This window comes from Phaethon aethereus (genome assembly GCF_964289735.1).
Source record: "Phaethon aethereus genome assembly, chromosome: 1".
NCBI lineage: Eukaryota > Metazoa > Chordata > Aves > Phaethontiformes > Phaethontidae > Phaethon > Phaethon aethereus.
Window position 1 is genome coordinate 187,886,319 of NC_138575.1, and position 18,137 is coordinate 187,904,455.

Sequence of the window (18,137 nt, forward strand, 5' to 3'; positions counted from 1 at the left end):
ATGCAAGAGATGAGATGAACAGTCTTTTGGAATAGATTCACAAAGCTGAGAAGGTATTTCTTGGGGAGAGAAGTGCCTGCATTTAATCTAGCGTTTACATTTGCCTTTCTACGTGAACCTGAGCAGAGACTAGAGCCTCGGTAATGGTGGCAATAGCATGTCTCAGTTGTAGTCATTTTAGGCCATATTATAGGAAGTTCTGTCAGTCACTTCTGTTGAAGGGGTTTCAAATTCTGTGAAACAGACATATTTGTTCATTGTATTGACAACAAAACCGTGATGTCTCAGCTGGGAACTTACCTTGAGACAGTTATTGGAATGGAGAAAATGAATATTTAAGTCTTCTATATGAAGTGGAGCAGCGTAAAGCAGGAAAGAATACAATAGAAACTGGAGCATGGAGGTCTCCTGAGGAGTCTCCCACAACATCCTTCTCTCTAAATTGGAGAGAGGTGGATTTGGTGTGTGAACTGTTGAGGGGATGAGGAATTAGTTGGATGGTTGCATCCAGTTGGTTGGTAGTGGCCAATGGCTCAGTGTCCAGATGGAGATCGGTGTCGAGAGGTGTCCCTCAGGGATCCGTACTGGGACCAGTGCTCTTTAATATCTTCATCAATGACATAGACAGTGGGATCAAGTGCACCCTCAGCAAGTTTGCAGATGACACCAAACTGAGTGGTGTGGTTGACAATGCCTGAGGGATGGAATGCCATCCAGAGGGACCTGGACAAGCTCGAGGAATGGGCCCATGTGAACCTCATGAGGTTCACCAAGGCCAAGTGCAGGTTCCTGCCCCTGGGTCACGGCAACCCCTGGTATCAAAACAGGCTGGGGAATGAAGGGATTGAGAGCAGCCCTGCCGAAAAGGACTTGGGGATACTGGTGGATGAAAAGCTGGACTTGAGCTGGCAATGTGTGCTCATAACTCAGAAGGCCAACTCTATCCTTGGCTGCATCCAATGAAGCATGGCCAGCAGGTCAAGGGAGGTGACTCAGCTCCTCTACTCCGGTCTGGTGAGACCCCACCTGGAGTCCTGTGTCCAGCTCTGGAGCCCTCAGCACAGGACAGACATGGACCTGTTGCAGCAGGTGCAGAGGAGGGCCACCAAAATGATCGGAGGGATGGAACACCTCTCCTGTGAGGACAGGCTGAGAGAGTTGGGGTTGTTCAGCCTGGAGAAGAGAAGACTCCGAGGACACCTTAGTGTAGGCTTTCAGTACTTCAAGGTGGCTTATAAGGAAGCTGGGGACAGACTTTTTATCAGGGCCTGTTGTGATAGGACAAGGGGTAATGGTTTTAAACTAAAAGAGGGTAGATTTAGACTAGGTCTAAGGAAGACGTTTTTCCCAGTGAGGGTGGTGAACCACTGAAACAGGTTTCCCAGAGAAGTGGTAGATGCCCCGTAGATCCCTGGCAACATTCAAGGTGAGGTTGGACAGGGCTCTGAGCAACCTGATCTAGTTGAAGATGTCCCTGCTCCTTGCACAGGGGGGTTGGACTAGATGACCTTTAAAGGTCCCTTCCAACCCAAAAATTCTATGATTCTGTGATTCTAAGTGGCAGTACTAATGTCACCCCCTCTATTTGTCTAATCCAGAACGGACATTTGAACCAAAGTCTTCAATATGCTAGAGCTCTTTCCCCTGAAAAATTTCTTGTGGTGTTGTCCTAAATACAGGTCGTTAGTCCAGCTAGTTCCTTGCACGTGTTTGCTGAAGAGCAAGCCATATAGCAAGCCACTATACCAAGCTACTCTTGCTTTCCAGGGTGTAGAGTCCCCTACCTGCTCTGTCCTTGGTGGGGTAGACCTCATCAGCTGCTGCTGTCTTCTTCTTCTGCTTTCCTGTAGGAGCCTCATTCTGTCCTCACTGTAAGGCTCTGCAGGTTACTCTCCAAAAAAAGGAAGATGGTGTTTATGTGTGGGTAGCCCATGCTGGGTTTTAAAATGCACAGAGAGAACCCGGTTATATTATTGTGGTGGGTTTGACCTTGGCTGGATGCCAGGTGCCCACCAAGCCGCTCTATCACTCCCCTCCTCAGCAGGACAGTGAGGGGAGAAAATGAGATGGAAAAACCCTAGTGGGTCAAGGTAAAGGCAGTTTAATAAAGCAAAAGCCATGCACAGAAGGAAAGGAAAACAAAAGATTTATTTTCTACTTCCCATCAGCAGGTGATGTCCAGCCACTTTGCGGGAAGCAGGGCTTCAATACGCATAGCGGTTGCTCCAGAAGACAAACATCATAAGAAACCATTAATGGCCCCCGTTCCTCCCCTTTTCTCTTAGCTTTTATTGCTGAGCTGATGTCATATGGTATGGAATATCCTTTGGTCAGTTTGGGTCAGCTGTCCCGGCTGTGTCCCCTCCCAAGATCTTGGACCACCCCCAGCCTACTGGTGAGAGACAGCCTTGACGCTGTGCAAGCACGGCTCAGCAGTAGCCAAAACACTGGTGTGTTACCAACTCCTTTCTCGCTGCCAACACAAAGCACAGCACTCTAAGGGCTGCTGTGGGGAAAATTAACTCCATCTCAGCCAGGCCAAATACAATTATTTGTATCAATAATTGTACAAAGCAATCAGAATATTGAGTGATCTGAGTTTAAAGCAACTTGCTTGGAAGGTAGCATTTTCATAAAGTAATAGCCCATTTTGTCACCTAAGCTTTCCTTTTGGCTATTTAGTGTTTGGTTACTGTGTGTAAAATGTTATTTAGAGTATAGTCATCTCCTGAAATAGCATAGTACTAATTCCTGCATTCAAATGATAGCATAAAATCTCTCCTTCATGTGTCCTTTATGAAATCTGCCAGTGGAAGAAGGAAGGACGATTTGTCTGTACAGGACCCTCACTTACCTCCTCCCTTGCTTGCTTTTGGCACCAAGCCAATCCAGACAGTGGTCATGTTTGGACATTTCCCATCACAAATGTCAACGCTGCATTTTGTGTTGACTGGTAGTTCATGTGCCAGGGTTGTTCAAGAGTCTGAAGCTGTGTAGTAATTTTAGGAAAGCTGCTTCTTACTGTAGGTGGAAATTTCATTTTTTGCCATATTACCAAACTGGGCAGCCATGCACTGCGGGTGAGGTCTCGAGATAATCTATGAGTCATGGAGAAACAGTGGTAGCTGGAGGACAACAAAAGCCATCCTCTAGATATTTACTGAGCAACTTCCTGTGGCAAAATGAACAAAGTTGTTTGGGATTTGCATCTCCTTCTGTTACCCTAAGCCACACCAAAATCGTCAAAAGGTGTTGTCCTCATGAGGCTCTGCTCTGAAGCTGGTGCCTGTGTTGGTAGCTCCTACCTTAGAAATACGTTTGTCTCTTGAGGCTTCTGTTGATTCAGAATATCACATTCCCTTTTCTTCAGGAATGGATTTCAGACTTTCTCCAGTGATCGTCTTTTCGTTGGCCCCTCTCCTTTTACCTGGGTTATAGGAATCAATGCTTGTTGGTTGTCCAGTTTCAGTAGTAGCTCATAGAGCATGCTGGCCCTATGGATAACCCAATCCTACTGCCATAAATATATAACAGAATGAAAATATACACATATGTATAACCATATGTAGAAATAGTATAAACCCCTTGTTTCTTGGTGATATAATTTCTCTGTTTATTGGGGAGCTCTACCATTCTTCATACAACTGATATGTGTGAAATAGAGTGCATATCAATGCTGCCAGTGGAAGATAAGTGTTTAGGGACAAAGCATGAAACATGAATTCAATTATCTGCAATGAAACATCAGTTTTACTCATTAGGGCTCTGTTGTTTTTATCAGAGCACAAACAGCAAAAGTTTATCTTTATTGCAGTTATCCCCATGAGTCTTATCTGTCAAATAAAGAGCAGCTGCTCTGTTGATTTTCCTCTTTAATATAACTGCCTTGTTCCCAAGTACAGAGAGAACAGACTGTGTGAATAGCATTGTGAATTTTTCAGGAGCATTATGAAAAATGAATGTTAATTTTGTTCTGACTATTATATTTTGCTCTCCAAGGATATTCCTGGTCATTTTATGAAGATAATATATTTGAATATGTTATTTACCTTCATTTAAATATTTGATAAGTCATGTTAGATATCGCATGTTTTTATTAATTTTCATTTTTTAAATTCATATTACAGTGTTTTGTCAGATACAAATCATTGTGTTATATTGTTATCATGCAATACTGTAGCATTTTGTGCTAATTGCTAGGGCTGCTATATGTTGAAGTCAGAAGGAGCTGTTAGTCCACTTGGTCAGACCTTTCATATAAAATAGTCCAGAAAATTTCACCCACTTACCCCTGTCCTGCGTCTAGTAATTTCTGTTTGACTTAAGCAAGCCATCCAGAAAGGTGTATAATCTTATTCCTGGCATAAAAGAGGGTGACGAATTTGCCATTTCATTGATTGTTCCATGCTAGATTATCATCACTTAAAAAAAAGTGAATGCCCAAATCCTGGCTTGAATTGATTTGAACACAATTTCTGAACCCTGGTTCTTGTTACTACCTTTGCCTCTAGATTTTCCCACTCTGCATTTTCTTTCCATTAATGTCTTCAGACAGTACACCCACGTTACTCTCAGGCTGAGTTGTCATGATTGACATGAACTGATCTGTCTCCCTCCTGCCACAAAACGGAGAATATTTTGTTCTTCCCACCACATTCCGGGTGGTGTTTTTCTTCTGCTTTCTTGGTGCTAGTCCTAATCATTCTATTTTTGCTAAATTAGTTTTCAGGTTTTGAGAGGAATATATCAGATCACTTTCAAATAATTTCATTTTTGTTCTGAGCTTCTTCAGATGGTCAAGTTTGAAGCTGACCTAAGATGGAGTAGTTTTAATCTGTGAGATAATCTGGACCACAGGTAACCAAGAAATGTCTGTGATTATCTGGTGTGCAAAAGCTTTCCACATGCACATGGAAATGCTATAGCAAAGCATTCGGTAATACCCAAACTTTCTTCCCTGGGGCATCAATTTCTGGATGTATCTGCTGGGGCTGAATTTCACCGATTAACTTCCCCAGGCTAAAGCAGACACTGGCATATTCTCTCAGTCTGCATGAAACAAGTTCTGCTAAGAAAGTAAATTACAGCACCTGAGGTCTGCCCTCTGAAATGCCTGTCCCTCCTTCATCATCTCCAGAGGCAGCCCCAGGGGTAACTGCCCTCACTGAGCTACCAGTTCTTCTTCGTGAACATCATCTCTTTACCCGTGATTTTCATCTCCTCCTTTTTCCTGAGCCATTACCTGCCTTTGCCACCAACAATTTGATCAGCTACCAAACTTTGCTATCTGTCATGAGGTGTTACTGATCCATCTTCTGGAGAATTTTAACACCTAAGTTATTTCAATTACTTTGGGAATTGCCTTTTTTTTTTGTGTGTGTGTGAAAAAGATAATGGGAAGCTGATCTCTCCCGTGTTCTGCAGAAGACAGGAATGTCTGAACATGGCTTTCCCTGCCCTTGCAGGTTTCAGGTCGGCTGTAGAAAACGATGTCAGAGTTTTGTCTGAGGTTTCAGAAACCTGAAGCAGGCAGGGGTTCCATTTTAGCTGCTTGAAGCAAATAGCATGGCTGTTGATCAACTATTTCCATGGCCTATGGGTTAGATTAGCTAGCTATATTAAAATTGTTATAAATAATACTGAACTATGTAATATAGGTATATTTGTAAGCAAATATACATTGAATTTACATTTAAATTCGTATTACTTCATTAACATGTATATCAGAAGCTTACTACAACATTAAATACTATTGCATTTTAAGGTGGATATAATTCAGTTTTTGCTAATAGCTTGAAGCATAAGTTGGGAACTCGTCACATTGAATGCCGTGCACACTTCATTTAATTTGTGCTTGTCACTTGATCTGTTTCTGAGTTTTCTTCCCTGCATTTAGAAGAAAAACTGTGGTGTGAGGGGGAAGGACATTTGTCACGGAATAGTAACAGATTAAATTAATGCTTTTGAAATATTTTCAGGGCTGTAAAAACTATGTATTTGGTAATGTCATAACAGGTCTAATTAGTGCTCTTACTTTTACTTCTTCTGCACAGTTAAAACTGCACCAAGATCTCCAGATAGACGTACAAGCCGAGGTACTCATTCTCAGACAGGATCTTTCTCTGCTCCAGCTTTGGCTGCAAGCAAGGAAAACCTCCCAGTGCTTAACACTAGGATTATCTGCCCAGGTAATTATGATTTTGAAATCTGCTGCTCCTTACACTACTTTAATATTGCCTTCTGTTCCCCTGCTTGCTGTCAAATAATGATTTTTACTTCATGCAGGAGCATGAAGTACAGAACCAACACACACATATTTGTGTTGTATCATATAGTAGGAAATGCAAAACAATGTAGAAGATTCCTGATCGTTTGGCACAACACCAGATGTAGCAGCAGTGTGGCATTTGATTCTGGAGGTTGAAAAATGAAATTCAGTATCTTAGAATCTATAGAATCGTAGAGTTTTTTGAGGTTGGAAGAGACGCTAAAGATCATCTAGTCCAACCCTCTGCCATGGAGCTGAACCTGGCAAGGGTTGAGCTGCCTTTCTGCCCAAAAGAGCCAGAGACCTGAAAAGATGACCAATATAGGTAAAAACTGAGATAGAAACACAATCATTCCCTATATGGATTTAATGAATATTTTGTTGATCAGTATGTGGCTTACATTATGACAATATATCTTTCTCTGTTTATTAAATACAAATTCTTTTGGGGTTTTTTCTCTGTTTTTTTTAATCAGGTTTGAGGGCTGGTCTAGCTGCTTCTATTGCAGGAAGTTCAATTATTAGCAAAATGTTGCTAGCAAACATCGATCCATTTGGTGCTACGCCATTTATTGACCCGGATCCAGATTCACTGTAAGAAATTTTTTTTTCCCAAATGTACTATTTTGCTTAAGTTTGCTTTTCTTAAGCTTGTTTTTTTACTTTTTTGTAATCTTTTTTTTTTTTAATGAAATTCTATTTTGCTGTTATTTGGCAGTAGACCTCAAGATCTGAAAACAGGTTGGACTGTGCCATTTTAGTTATCAGTAGTGCAGAATTGTCTTGCAGCAGCAGAAATAATAGGAGACATTTGCTCACTTACCCCTTGCCCACTGGCTCTGAGAGGAGGCAGCCAGCAGCCTTTCAGAGGTGGGTTTTCCTGCCCAAACCGCTGGTCTGAACACAAGCTTAGCCACCAGCAAAATCACAGAATCATTAAGGTTGAAAAAGACCTTTAAGATCATCAAGTCCAACCATCAACGCAACACCACCATGCCCACTAAACCATGTCCTGAAGTGCCACAAGATGTTGAAGCAGGTCTGGGAACTTCATAGTGGAGGAAGAAGAAGAAGAGTGTGTCTTAAGCTGTCACTGCTTCTCAGAACTGGGTGTGGTGTTGGCAGAGATTTACAGATAGTATCTGGGTTGTGGGCTGCGGCCCCCCTGAAACAAAGCACTGCTGTGCCAGCAGCATGAGCCAAACATCTAGGACCAGCATGCCTAAACTCAGTCTGGGTGCTCAGCCTGGTGTGGTGCTGCTGTCTCAGAGCTGTGCCTGGGGCAGCTCTTTCCCCGTATCTCACTGTTATTTTAGGTATGGTGGAGACAGTGCTGGATGGGGATGTGGTACAGTTTCTTCTTTGACCTATGGGAAGTAACTTGCATGTGCAAAGGAGCTAGCAGCCGATCTGTCTCTTTGACTGCTGTTGTGTTTCCTCGGGAGATTCAGAGGAAACATCTTTTGAGGCCTCTTGGTTGATGTATCTGTTCTGAGATAGCCACAATCTTGGCCAAAGCTCTGTATGTCCAGGTGCTGTACAAATGTACACCTAATTATCTCTTTTTCTTCTAACAGGGAGGGATATTCAGAAAAATGTGTCATGAACAACTACTTTGGAATTGGGTTAGATGCAAAAATTTCACTAGAATTTAATAACAAGCGAGAAGAGCACCCTGAAAAGTGCAGGTAATACAATTGTCAGTGACAGAGCCAAGACGTTTCTGTTGCTTTGCTTTCCTTATCTATTTATTCTTAATTTTTTCCCCATCCTACAACTACAAGGCATAATGTGTATTTCAATATGTGAATCTTGTTTTACCTATTTTCAGAAGTCGGACAAAAAACATGATGTGGTATGGAGTTCTTGGCACAAAAGAGCTACTGCAGAGAACTTACAAGAACTTAGAACAAAAAGTTCAACTTGAGGTAACTTGCTGGTATAGATAATCTTTCGTAATGTTCACTGCATTAAAAGGGAAGACCAGGTTTTAAGGACAATAACAGAAATGAACATACACTGAACAGAAGGAAAGAGATAAGGAGTCTTAATGCTTCAGGTTAATTTTAAACTGTCTGAAAGCTTGGCTACACTTAGAGAGAGAGCACACAGATAATCTTAGTGAAAAATTCCTGACAAAAGAGGGGAGATTCTGAATGTGCATCACAAGAAGCCCATCTACAGCAATAGAGACTTTCTCTAATAGATGTTTGAGATGATCACACAAAAGAAGCAAGGTTATTATCACAGTAACAACAAATGCAGTGTTAATTACCTAAACGTGGTTACTTTTTGTCTTTTAAGTTCTAACGTCAAATCGAAGTCTTCTCCATGATACTGGGAACTTAAAGGAGATATAAATGATTACCAAATGCAGAAAAAGACTATGGGATGGTTACAGTTATTTTCACCTAAAGACTATCTGGATTTCGACAGAGAATATACATAATATCTCTTTTTACTTCATGCTAAGTATTTCATATGGAAGTTCATGATATTTATATGAAGATAACTTTGTAAGTTGGAAGAGTAATTTTAAGTTACTGAAACTCTTTCTCAGTCCTCTGAGATTTAGGAGGATTTTCGTCTGGTAGCAGCAGATTGCTGTTATCTAAGGATTGAGTAATTATCAAGGAATTATGCAGTAGTTAGCGAATATAATGACAGGAAAGAACGTTATGTAAGCTGCAGATAGAATTCTAATTTAAGGATCTTTTGAATAAGATTCAAATAACATTCAATAAGGCATTCAAATCTGACCTTTCCATAATTATTTTTGAATATTTCTGGAAGTAAACCAGCAAATAGAAATTTCATATTTAGTATTGCCTGGCATAATATTAGCCTTATGCTAAAATGTGTGATGAGGTGCATGGCACTGGAAAATTAAAAATACCAGTTTCAGGAATTGGAGGCAGACCTCTACTATAATACAAATGGCTTTGCAGCATCTATTAATATCATAGCATATTTTGGATACTGTCACATTTTGATTAAAATGGTAAATTCTCTCTTGTTGCTGAGATTTAATCATAAAAAGAGAGCACTAAGTACGTTCTGGAAATAATTTTGAATTTCTCTCTCCTCCTGATAAAATTGCTGCAAATTTTGTCTTTATTTCCTGAGGATTTCTATTTCATTTGTACAATTTTAAGATCCTTCTGTGGGACTGGTAACTTGCAGTTAATCTAGCAACCTTCTTCAAAGGCAACTTTACCTGCAAATTCATGATCCCCAAAGTGACACGTGAATCCAGTATTTATGACCCTATATTTCCAAATTGCTTCAAATCCACACTTGTGGCACTGCTGCAGGACTGCACTTTTGACTCCCAGTTGAATGGTTTGAGATCATTGGGCTCACCTCTGCCAGCAGTTGTACTGCTGTCAGTCAAGGGTCATTTCACTGAAGTCTGTAAATTTACTCTTGGCTGTGAGTAGGGTGAGATTGACCTACGACATCCCGTGATCATGTTGAGTAGGGCTTGGAGTTGCTTATGGGTTTTGGAGGATAAAGAGGTAAGAAAGAGGGAATAAATGGTTGGTCATAGGAGCAACTTCTTACCTGCAAGATCAGCATCCCTAGCCACGGCCAAGGTAACAACTGTGGGGTCAGTCCATTTGCCTTTGCATTTTTGGGAGGAGAGGGAGTTATTTTTACAGGAAGGCAAGTATACAAGTATACAACACCTACATTTAACTGCATGTTTGTGATCATGGCAGAAATATTCTTGGACTTCTTAAATTATTTTTTTCCCTGCTTAATAGACTCAACTAAATGTGAAATTTTGAAAATGTTTCTTTGAAGAGTCATGGAACACCTCTGCTGTAGACACTAGTGTTTTTTCAGCTCTGCAAAAATTGGTGCTAAGATTGGGGAGAAGAGGTTTGTATTAGAGCTGTTTCACAGCATGGATGGAATAGGCTTGCGTCAATCCTGTTTATGACTCTGTACTCCCCTGCCAGCTCTGTTGAAGCTTCATATGTTAAAAATGGCTGATTACTTTTATCACATTATTTATATACTGAATGATCTTTTATCCATTACAGTGTGATGGACAGTACATCCCCCTTCCAAGTCTGCAGGGCATAGCTGTGCTAAACATTCCCAGCTATGCTGGTGGGACTAATTTCTGGGGTGGAACCAAAGAAGATGATGTGAGTAGCATTAAGGAGAAGTAACCACCTGGGCAAAACCAGCAATAAATACCATGAACTGCTCTTCTCATTTAATTTTAATAGTAGTAGCATATAGTTTGGATAGCAACTCTTATTCAGGGAGGCTGTTTGAGTTTAAACTGTATTGTCATGTATTTGATTTTTCTATTGAAACTATATCCCATGATTTTTCACTGTCTGTTGCTTTCTGTCATGTCTATTCCAGCAAGATGTTCATAATACGGCTTAATGATTGTTTTTAAAAATGGCTGTATGAGAGGGTATTTTTAGAAACTAATTTTATAAAGAGAGACACAAACAGTTTCTCTCTATATTGTTTTACAAACTCCTGTAAATAAGATTTCTCAAAGCATAGATTCCTCTGTTTGCTATATTCTAACAATAAACAAGGTGGACAAGAATAATCACAGTTTATACCTGAATTTTCCTCCTGTTCTTCAAACAGCTTTGGACTAAGGGATGGTGATTCAGAAAATTAGGACTGATGCATCTAGTGACTGATAATTTAGTGGGGGTAGTAATCTGTTTTTTAAATACTGTTTTCAATGAGCTTCTAAAGTATTTTAAGGTATCTTTTTTCCTTTCTTCCTCACATCTCCTAAGGAACATTACACTACACAGATACCTTACAACTTGGAGCACTCTTACTGCTGCCATCCACTTCACGCACAGTGCAACAACTGTAATTACTAGAAGATTATTCTAATTCTGCATGTCCTGACTTAGTGTGTGTGAGGTCTGAATCACCTAAAACTGTAGTTGCGAATTAGCTTGTGATTTGAATGTAGACAATCCAGGACTTTTTGCAAAAATGCTTTTGGTTTCTTGTGAGTTATTATCCTTTGCTTATTTTACATATATATATATATGTGTGTATATATATATATATATAAGTCACAAAAAATATTTAAACATGTTTCAATATCCTGTTCTTTGATATATGTCAGAGGATGGCAGTTGTGTTTGTATTTGGCTACGGATATCTAAAGTTTTTATATACTCCATGTTCATATTCATAACTTTAAAGTATCTCTAACGTCTGCTTAGCTCCTGTTCAGGAGTTTATTTTTCTCCCTTGACTGCCTCACTAAGAGAGAAGATCTGTCCTAGCTGTCATACTGGTGTACAGCAAATGTGTGTGTCTTGGAGCAGTTTTACTGATATTCTTAGTCTTCTGGTGATCAGATGCGCCAGCAAAGTGACATGTTTGTTCTGGACAGAGTTAGGAGCATAATTCACTGCTTTAGTGCAGCCTTGAGTGGCTGATCATCAGAGGTGATGGTGGTGGTGGTGGTATGAAGTGCTGCTGGTTCTGCTGATCTAGACAAAAGAAAGATGTCTTGACAGCTGTGACTATTCCAGAAACATTATTGGTGAGCCAAGCAGGGCAGCCGCACGCTGACCAAGTTGAGCTGGGCTTGTTTAGGCATACTTTTTTGGTGTCCAGAAGACAGGCTGGAAACATGACCTGCAACAGGGAAGGAGGGAATTTTCTCGAATGTTGCTCCGTAGAGATTTGTTTGGCTTTCTTTAAAAAAAAAAAAGTTATGGTTAGTTTTCAGTACAGGTATGGTTTACTGGTGGAGAAACACAGAAGACTGGGTTATGGTTTGCCCATCCTTTTGCTAAAATGGAAGCATAAAATAAATGACATTTTGCAACTACTTTTTCTCAGCCCCTGCTGAAGTCACCCTGTAGATGTCAGTTTATGCTTGTTAAAGCTGGATCAAGGACTCTCCGTACTTTTTTTCCTTGGAATAACAAAATCGCTGTCATTGCTCTTTTCAAGATGGTCACATGCCCATGGTAAATGGAAGAATTCAGGTGGAGAAACCTTTTGCTTCAAAACAGTCTAGACCCAGTAAAATTGTTTTTTTGTTCTTTGACACTGATCTGCTCAAGACCTATCTGTGCAATCCTGGGATACTCTGAGGGCAAGTGCCACCTGGATGTTGCACTGAACTATGGCAACTGTGCTGTGTGGCCCTTTCCCTGAGAAACCCTCCTCATCCTCCTGGCCAAAGCCACTGCCCACTGCACTGGGGTGAAAGCTCCTGCTGGCTTGGTAGGCAGCAGGAACCAAAGTCCCTCACCCGGTTGCCCATCCTCTCCCTCCCTGAGCCATTGCTGCAGACACTATCTGGATTACACAGTGCTGGATCTGCATCCTCTTATTCTTCACCTCCAGGAGATCCTCTCTCAGGTGTCACTGATGCAGCTTAGTCTGTACATGGTGCCAACTGAGGTATTCTTAGTACCACTCGGAGAGGCGTTCTCTCTACCCATTAAACTCTTACTGGAGTGATCTCTCTGGCTGACTTTTCTCCCTCGTTGCTCCCTATTGCATATCAGGATGAAATGGTCAAGCTTCAAGTGACCTTAGTATGGTATCTCCTGCCAGACCCAGCTAACTCCAGCCTGACTTGTCCTGTGGCATGGCTGAATTCCCCTGCAGGTGGCAATGGCACACGTGAGACTTCGTGCACTTCATGGAAGCTCATGCAAATTCAACGTCTTGGCTGGATATCAGGATGTTTATTCAATACAAAAGCGGTTTTCAGGTTTACGGTGGATAACTGTATACAGCACAAATAAGATCCTCTTCAGTATGAAAGCTGTGTTTAACAAAGCCGAACATGGATTCAGATGTTGGTTTCCAAAGAATTCAGAATATAAGAAAATAAGCACCTCTGAGAAAAAAAGACACCATTACTCCTCTTAACCTCAAGAACCTCTTAGATATTAAGTACATTAACCAAGTGGAGATTTGAATTGGCCTTTCATCTTGCCTTGAAAAACATTTCTTAGTCTGCATGCTGAAACATGCCATCCTTCCTACAGAAGTATACATCGTATCATTCAGATACTTGAAATGCTATTAGCATTGCTGTTTGAAAATAGAGTTTTCCTACTGTCTGTGGTATCTTACTCCTATGACTTTTGAGACACAGTTATTCTACAGTAAATAAGTTCGATTATTTAAATGTTGAAAATGAATCTGTAACAGAACCTGTATTTCATTGAACATGCAAACTAAGCACTAGATTTGCCATCAAAACCAGAACGTTTTCTTTTCCTTTCAGATATTTGGGGCTCCATCGTTCGATGATAAAATCTTAGAAGTTGTTGCGGTATTTGGCAGCATGCAGATGGCAGTTTCAAGAGTCATCAAGCTGCAGCACCACAGGATCGCTCAGGTTTGTTTCTTACTCGAAAGCACGTGACACGGCTAGCAGCAGTTTGGGATGCTGGCGAGTAGTGGTACTCTTGATGACCACCACCTTATACATTAATAAAGAACTGACATTGTTTAACGGGTACCAAATTGTCTTCAATGATGAATGAAGTATAGAAGTGCTCCATCCTTGAGACAGTCCTGGAGGGAAGCCACAGCTCCTAGTAATCAACATATTTCAGGTGGCCCATCATTTCATTATTCATCATAATTTCATTAGTATTTATTGCTCTGTGAAGTAATGTGTTTGTTCTTTTCCAGTGTCGGTCAGTAAAGATCACCATACTTGGTGATGAAGGGGTTCCAGTGCAAGTTGATGGAGAGGCATGGATCCAGCCCCCAGGAGTTATTAAGATTATACATAAAAACAGAGCTCAGATGCTAACACGAGACAGAGTATGTTGCAGAAAATGTGTTATGAGATATCGTTACTAACACTGGTTTCTGTAATGATTTGATTAAGTTACAACGTGAACAAAACAGCGCTTGCAAAAATGTTTTATAGCTATTTATATAACTTATGTAATTACTTACAGTTATAGAATTTCTATAATAAGCTGGATAAAGAATTGTTCTTTTGTATAGGTGACACAGTTCTTTGTTAGCTTTTATCAGTTATATTAGTGCTATTCCTGTATTCTTATTGATATATAATAATAATAATAATGGTAAAAATTTTATTCTTTCTCTCTTTCTCTTTTTCTTTCTCTCCTTCTCTCTTCCTTTCTCTCTTCCTTTCTCTCTTTTCTTCTTTTCCTTCTCCTCCTTCTTCTCTGGATGAATCTTGTATTAGTTTCAAATTTGAATCTCACTATCCTCACAAAATGTGCCTTGGTGTTCTTATTGTTTTGGAAGACACTTATTGAGGATAATGGGGAGGAGATAGAGCTTTCGGAAGTGACTTGTTCTCTATACTAAGTTTTAAAAAATTAAATGTAATTTTATTATTTATACAGCTTGTATTATTTATATAAAATCCAAATTAAATTAATTTGTTAAATTAATGTTAACTAAAATTTTATAAAAATTAAAATGTATATAAAACATTAAATTAAATTTTAAAATAAGTAAGAATACTCCAAGTGCTGTGAACTGAATGTATAATTCATTTTGATTAGGCCTTTGAAAACACCCTGAAGTCCTGGGAAGACAAACAGAAGTATGATTCCTGTAAACCTGTCATTCGATCTCCCTTGTACCCTCAGCAGGCTGTTGAGTTGGCTACAGAAGAAGAAGTTGCACAGATCCAGCTGTGCTCACAAGCTGCAGAAGAACTTATTACCAGGTACAGTAAAATTAGTAAGTTTGGATCAGCAACCTAGACACCAAGACTGAATTATTCATGCAAATGCATACATGGACTTGGAAGTGTGTATTTTCCCTGGTTTTTTATTGATGTTTAGCTGCCGGTCTATCAGTTCTTTTCTTTTCTTTTTTTGTTTTGTTTTATTTTATTTTATTATTTTATTTTATTTTATTTTTAAGGCTCAATTTGTTTATGTATGTTTTTCTTAGGTATTTCTGTAATTTTATTTTTGTATGTTTATGTATCTTTTTGCTTGTGAAAAACAACTTTCTGAAGGAGCAGTGGGAATGGAAAACTGGAAAGCTGCTTTTCAGAGAGGCTTTTGATTGAAACTTCTCTTTTATGCAAAAGCAAAAATATATTTATTGAAAAAATAACAAACCCTTAGAAGTCAACTTTAGAAGCCAACAATGTGAATGTATCCATCTGACCTTAACTTCTCCTGACCTTATTTCTCCTTAAAGACTTGTTACTCACATTTTTAAAAAGTTGAGCGCTTTTCAATAAACCTGAAAGTTTTCTTAAAATATTGTACAAGTAAACAGTTAACACACCAACGTTCAAGGAGTACAAAGTGCCCGATAAAATCTTCATACCTTTTGCATTCGTCCACTCACTCATTGTCATTGCAGCTTTCTATTTCATTCCTAATGCTCAAAATCCTCATCTGTGTGCCCCTGGACACTTCAGTCATTTGTATGGGTTGAGATGATAGTGACCTGATGGTATAAAACTGATCCCACAGCCCTGCTTATCTCCAAGAACTACTTTCTTCCTGAGATGCAAGCATTTTAAAAAAGAAAACACTTCAATTTTCACAGAAAAAAACCCACATTTTTTTTTCAGAAAAGCATTTTCTTTAAAAATCGGAACACTTTATAAAGCTGCTATTCAGTTCCTCATAATAACAAATTATCTTAAGCATTAAAGTAAATTCTTGGAGAATGTGTTGAGTTGCACTGATAATATAAGAAAGGAATTGAAGAACTAAGTATTCTTTTTATACTGTACTGATGACTTAAGTAAACATAGAAGAATAATTTAGGTTATAAAATACCCAAAGTGGAATTTAGCCAAGAGAGCTTAAAAACTTTACCGTTCTAGAGATGGTTCTGAGGTTGTAATGGACTTCCCATAACCTCCAATGATTGCAGCCAATTTTAGTGTCACATCTGAAGGTTATGCCTTGTGAAATAGGTTTAATGGTTTTTAAGGTATCTTCAAGTAAGCTGTTTTAATTTGCTAGAGTTTTCCTCTAGTTTATTTGAATTAATAGCCCCAACATTTTTTGATACAATTTTTGTGAAGCGTTTCTGTACTAAGACAAATAAATGTGTCTCAGTATTTCATAGCAAAATAAATCATCTGTGTTATGGATATAATTTATATGCGGTGCTGTATTGCTTGAAGAGATACTTGTATTTCAACTTCTTTTATAAAGAACTTTTTTTAAAAGTGTTTTGTGAAACATATCTTTGTATATTTTCTCATCTGATAATGTTGTGTACTCTTAAGAATTATTCTTTAAAGGAGGTAAGAAATATTCTTCTCTTTTCTTTATATTTTTGTAGAATCTGTGAAGCAGCAAAAATACATGGCCTCTTGGAGCAGGAGCTTGCTCATGCTGTTAATGCATGTTCACATGCATTAAATAAAGCCAACCCAAGGTTTCCTGAGGTAAAGGAAGGACACAGATTTATGTATAAGTAAATAAACTATAATAGCTGTGTGCATAAGCTTGTGACATGGGAACTGTATTGTACTCCTTATTCCCATATTAAAACAAGTTGGATGATAATTCTTCAAGTTTTTGATAAATAAGACTTCTAAATGTACATACACATGCTCAGATTTAAATGAAATTGCTTAACATATGAATGGATGCTGTATCTTCTCCCCTTTTTTGCCACTTTTTCCTAAGGTGACAGTAAAGGGAAAGTTACTTCTAATTCTGAAAGTGCTGCTCTGTATAGCAGCAGGGAGTCTCAGCCTTTCACATGCACAGGGAGACACCCCGTAGCTCATGAATTTGTTAGAGATCATGCTCAGTGATTCTGAAATATATTAATAATACCAGGATCAGGAATTAGGAAAACTGCCTTTTTACAGAAGAGTATTAAAGAGGAGAGTCCCCTCCTGATGTTAGATCAATACGATATCTGAGAAGGCAGAAGATGCAGTTTTGGCATTCGTCAGTGTCCCCCTCCCCAGCTGATATTCTCTTTTGTGAACCTTGGGTGTTAGAAAGGGGCATTAATGACACTTAAAATGCAGACCTGCTGGGTGGTGTTGCAGGGGGGAGAGTGCAGTCGAAATGGAGATAGGGAGTTTGGATTAGTGGCACGGTAAGAGTATATCTGTTGCCTAAGCAGTCAAGAATTTGCTCCATCTGCAACGGAGGTTCACAGCCAGGGGTGCTCATCCCGAAGTGACGCAGCGGTGCTTATTAAATCAAGTGAGGTGGTCTACTAACGTAGCTCTGAGCATGAATAAACCAGACTCGGGTCAGCAAACAGCAAAAACAATAGGCAAAGTAAGCGCACATCTGCTTGCAGGCAACTGTGTTGGCCATGTCCCCAGACACAAGAGTGGAGGCATGACAAAGGCTGAAAAAATGCTGTTGCTACATACAGGTCAATTCTTGTGGATGCATTCGTAGAAATTTTCATGCTTAATTGTTATCCAGGTGCTATGCAGAGAATGCAGAGGGGGTGAAGGGAAATGAGTTTCCTGGTTTCTCTCTTCACACACTAGACAATCTGGGTGTTTTCAAAGACTGGATGCAAAAAAGATTAATTAGGTAGAGGCTGTCTGTATTTAACCTATATTTATGTATGGTAAATATATTAGTTAACCTTTGCTTCTTAAAATATGGCTAGCATCTTACTTCTGCTAAGGATAAGGTGAACAATTCGACACTTGTTGTTAAAGGAGACCCACAACTTTTCTGCTGGCCTTTGTTATCATAGGTGGCTGGTCACTTGATGATCTTCAGAGTTGTATAAAGTCATATTAAACAAAGTTGGGGAAAAGACAGTAAATAGATACTACATTTTTGTTTTCTATTCCAGTGCTGAAGAAGTTGTCAGTGTAGAGCTAAACGGATGTATTTCTTCTAGGAGAGGATGCTTAAGATCTGTGCTGTAAGCC

At 39.4% G+C, this 18,137-nt stretch overlaps 1 protein-coding gene across 2 annotated transcripts in view; it reads left to right on the plus strand.

Annotated features, from left to right (window-relative positions):
• DGKH (diacylglycerol kinase eta) overlaps window positions 1-18,137 on the plus strand; it is a gene marked incomplete at its 5' end in the record, with an annotated part of 165,947 nt that overhangs the window by 134,373 nt on the left and 13,437 nt on the right. For both annotated transcript variants that reach the window (XM_082013185.1, XM_082013186.1), the window contains 9 exons: window positions 6,054-6,188; window positions 6,745-6,862; window positions 7,846-7,956; window positions 8,100-8,196; window positions 10,318-10,425; window positions 13,530-13,643; window positions 13,943-14,077; window positions 14,800-14,966; window positions 16,559-16,664. In XM_082013185.1, coding sequence (XP_081869311.1) covers window positions 6,054-6,188; window positions 6,745-6,862; window positions 7,846-7,956; window positions 8,100-8,196; window positions 10,318-10,425; window positions 13,530-13,643; window positions 13,943-14,077; window positions 14,800-14,966; window positions 16,559-16,664 — 1,091 coding nt within the window. The remainder of the gene's footprint in view (window positions 1-6,053; window positions 6,189-6,744; window positions 6,863-7,845; window positions 7,957-8,099; window positions 8,197-10,317; window positions 10,426-13,529; window positions 13,644-13,942; window positions 14,078-14,799; window positions 14,967-16,558; window positions 16,665-18,137) is intronic.